This window comes from Microtus ochrogaster, unplaced genomic scaffold, assembly GCF_000317375.1.
Source record: "Microtus ochrogaster isolate Prairie Vole_2 unplaced genomic scaffold, MicOch1.0 UNK12, whole genome shotgun sequence".
In the NCBI taxonomy this organism is placed as follows: domain Eukaryota; kingdom Metazoa; phylum Chordata; class Mammalia; order Rodentia; family Cricetidae; genus Microtus; species Microtus ochrogaster.
The window spans coordinates 6,133,916-6,136,659 of NW_004949110.1; the positions used below are offsets into that span (position 1 = coordinate 6,133,916).

The window sequence follows — 2,744 nt, forward strand, 5'->3', positions numbered from 1 at the left end:
GTGAGTTCGAGACCAGCCTGGTCTACAGAGCTAGTTCCAGGACAGGCTCCAAAGCCACAGAGAAACCTTGTCTCAAAAAACCAAAAAAAAAAAAAAACAAAAAAAAAAACAAAAAAACCAGTTAGTGCTCTTAACTGCTGAACCATCTCTCCAGCCCCTCAATTCAGTGTATAGTATATATGATATTATTTGTTCTTGTGGCTGTATTTAATAGTACCAGGACCACCTAAAAATGGAATGTTTTTTAAAGATAGCCCAGGCTGTGAATATAACTCAGTAATAGAGCTTATACTTTCTGTATATGAGGGTCTGAATTTTATCTCTATTATTCTTACAAGGGAGAATTCAAACCAACAGCAATTTGTTATACCCAAAGACTGAATAATAGGAATTATTCTTTACCTATGTTTTCCCCTGGTCTTTTGATTATTGGACAAGTGTAGTGTATGGTTAATACCGGTTATCAACTTGAAATGCCTTAGAGTTGCATAGGAGATAAATATCTGGGCATGTGTATGAGGGCATTAATTCTTGTACACTTAAAGAGAATAATTGAGGTTGGGCAGGGGTGGCACACACCTTTAATCCCAGCACTCAGGAAGCAGAGGCAGGTGGATCACAGCATGTTCCAGGACAGCTAGAGCTGTTACACAGAGAAACTTTGTATTGGAGAGAGAGAGAGAGAGAGAGAGAGAGAGAGAGAGAGAGAGAGAGAGAGAGGAGTATTTCTTTCATTTAAAGTAACTTTTTATCAATACAAAATGATATATTTGGCACTTTTACATGTTGTTTGGGTATATCATAGTAAAGACTATCGATTAAATAGATAATTGCTTGAAATGCTTCTTTATAGATTGGCAATAAACTAAACCTAGTTGTAAAATTAAAATCATACTGTTGCACAAGAAGATGGAGCACATGAGGCCCTGAGCTTGCATTGTCCAGCATAGGTTTGTCTGTGTCTGGTTGCCAGGATTTTAGTAGTTTCTTTTGCATCTTTTATCAAGTCAAGTCAATGAAGCCATAGTTCTTATTTGTTTGAAACATCAGAGTGAAATATGAATTTTGACATGAATATGCTCTCAGTAGTTACCTTGTCTTTGACTAGGAACAAACAGTTATATGATATGCTGCAGAGGGAAATCCAGATCCCGGTCACGAATATCCGGTATGTAAGCTTTGTTTACACAGGCCCGGGGCCAGTTAGGAGCGACACAACCAACCTGATGAGTTGCTAGGTGATTAAGCGTTCCCCTGGGTTTGAGCCCTAGCAACACAAAACAAGCAAACTAGAATTTTTTTTTTTTTTAAAAGCAGTAGCTATTACTTGTTTTCATTTTTTTCTTGACTTCTAAAGCTTATGCCTGGTTCTTTAACAATAAAATTGTTGGTCATAGCAATTTGGAGAGAAAAATGCTAGTTTTGAATTATTGAGACTATAACACTTTGAAATTTTAGGGATACTGACTGTCAATCATGTATATTATATAGAAATGATTAACATTCATTATTGTGTTGTAGCTATCCTTTTGGTGTGGAAGCATCAAATTGTTTTACCCTCTTTAAGATCCCAGTGAATTCTTCTGTTGACTTAGTTTATTTTACTTGTCATAATTTTGAACTAGTGCCAAAAAAATTAGACCCAAGACCTGAATAAGGAACAGTATTTACTGGACAGTGGTGGCGCACACCTTTAATTCCAGCTGTCAGGAGGCAGAGGCAGGCCGATCTCAGTGAGTTCGAGGCCAGCCTGATCTACAGAGTGAGTTCCAGGGCAGCCAGGGCTGCATAGAGAAACCTTGTCTTGAAAAACCAAAAACAAATAAATAAAACTTCTCCCACTAAAAAATAAAAGCATAGGTTTGGGATGCGGCTCAGTGGTACCTGCTTTCTTAGTACCTGTAAAGCCAGCATTCTCCCCTCCCCAAAAGTTAACTTCAAAAACACCAGTAACCACATAAAAATAGTTAACGTTTTTCACAGTAACTCACCCCGAGGTTCTTGCTTCCCACAGGGCGGATGGAGGCGTCTGTAACAACGCATTCGTCATGCAGATGACTTCAGACTTGTTTAACGCGAGGATAGACAGACCCACCCACTTCAACATGTCCTGCTTGGGCGCGGCCACCCTGGCTGGCCTGGCTGTTGGTACGTGAGGACTTTATCATGAGCACTTGATTGTAAGCTGTTTCTGCACTAGCGCGGCTCATCTCCTGTCACAAAATTCCAGCAAGCTTGTGTCTGTCAGACTTCCGGCTCTCCAGCCGTCCTCTGACCTTCTGTGGGCGTGTCACCCCGACTGCCCTAACTTTACTCCCTAGAAGAATGTGAAGTCAGGGGTGTGGTCAGCTGCTTTGGTCTCCAGCAAGGGATGGCCTTGCGATGGACTTTCTCAGGGTACAATATTAAAGAAAAGAGACATAAGACAGGTATTGCTCAGGGAGTCTCTTGAGGTAAGGAACCACCACAGTTACCCTTTGTGGTGGACACTACAAGGAAGAGCTAGAACTTGTAGCCAGAGAGCAGGGTGAGGACCAAGAGATGAGAACTATCTAATAGGAAATGTTAGGGGTACGAGGAAATCTAGCTAACCCAACCCAACGGGATCCTCGGCGGAAGCAGGGAAGAGGTACTAGACAATGCCTGGGGTAAATTTTGAGACCCAGAAGTTGTGGCATTCTTGAAAAGAGATCAGGCCAGGTGGTGGTGGCGCTTGCCTTTAATCCCAGCACTTGGGAGGCAGA

The 2,744-nt window shown here is 41.5% G+C and overlaps 1 protein-coding gene across 1 annotated transcript in view; it reads left to right on the forward strand.

The window, feature by feature from the left end:
- The window catches only part of Gk5 (glycerol kinase 5), a 67,693-nt gene that overhangs the window by 61,375 nt on the left and 3,574 nt on the right, over window positions 1-2,744 (forward strand). The window contains exons 14-15 of the mRNA XM_005366666.2: window positions 1,109-1,168; window positions 2,015-2,148. Of these exons, the coding sequence (XP_005366723.1) occupies window positions 1,109-1,168; window positions 2,015-2,148 (194 nt within the window). The remainder of the gene's footprint in view (window positions 1-1,108; window positions 1,169-2,014; window positions 2,149-2,744) is intronic.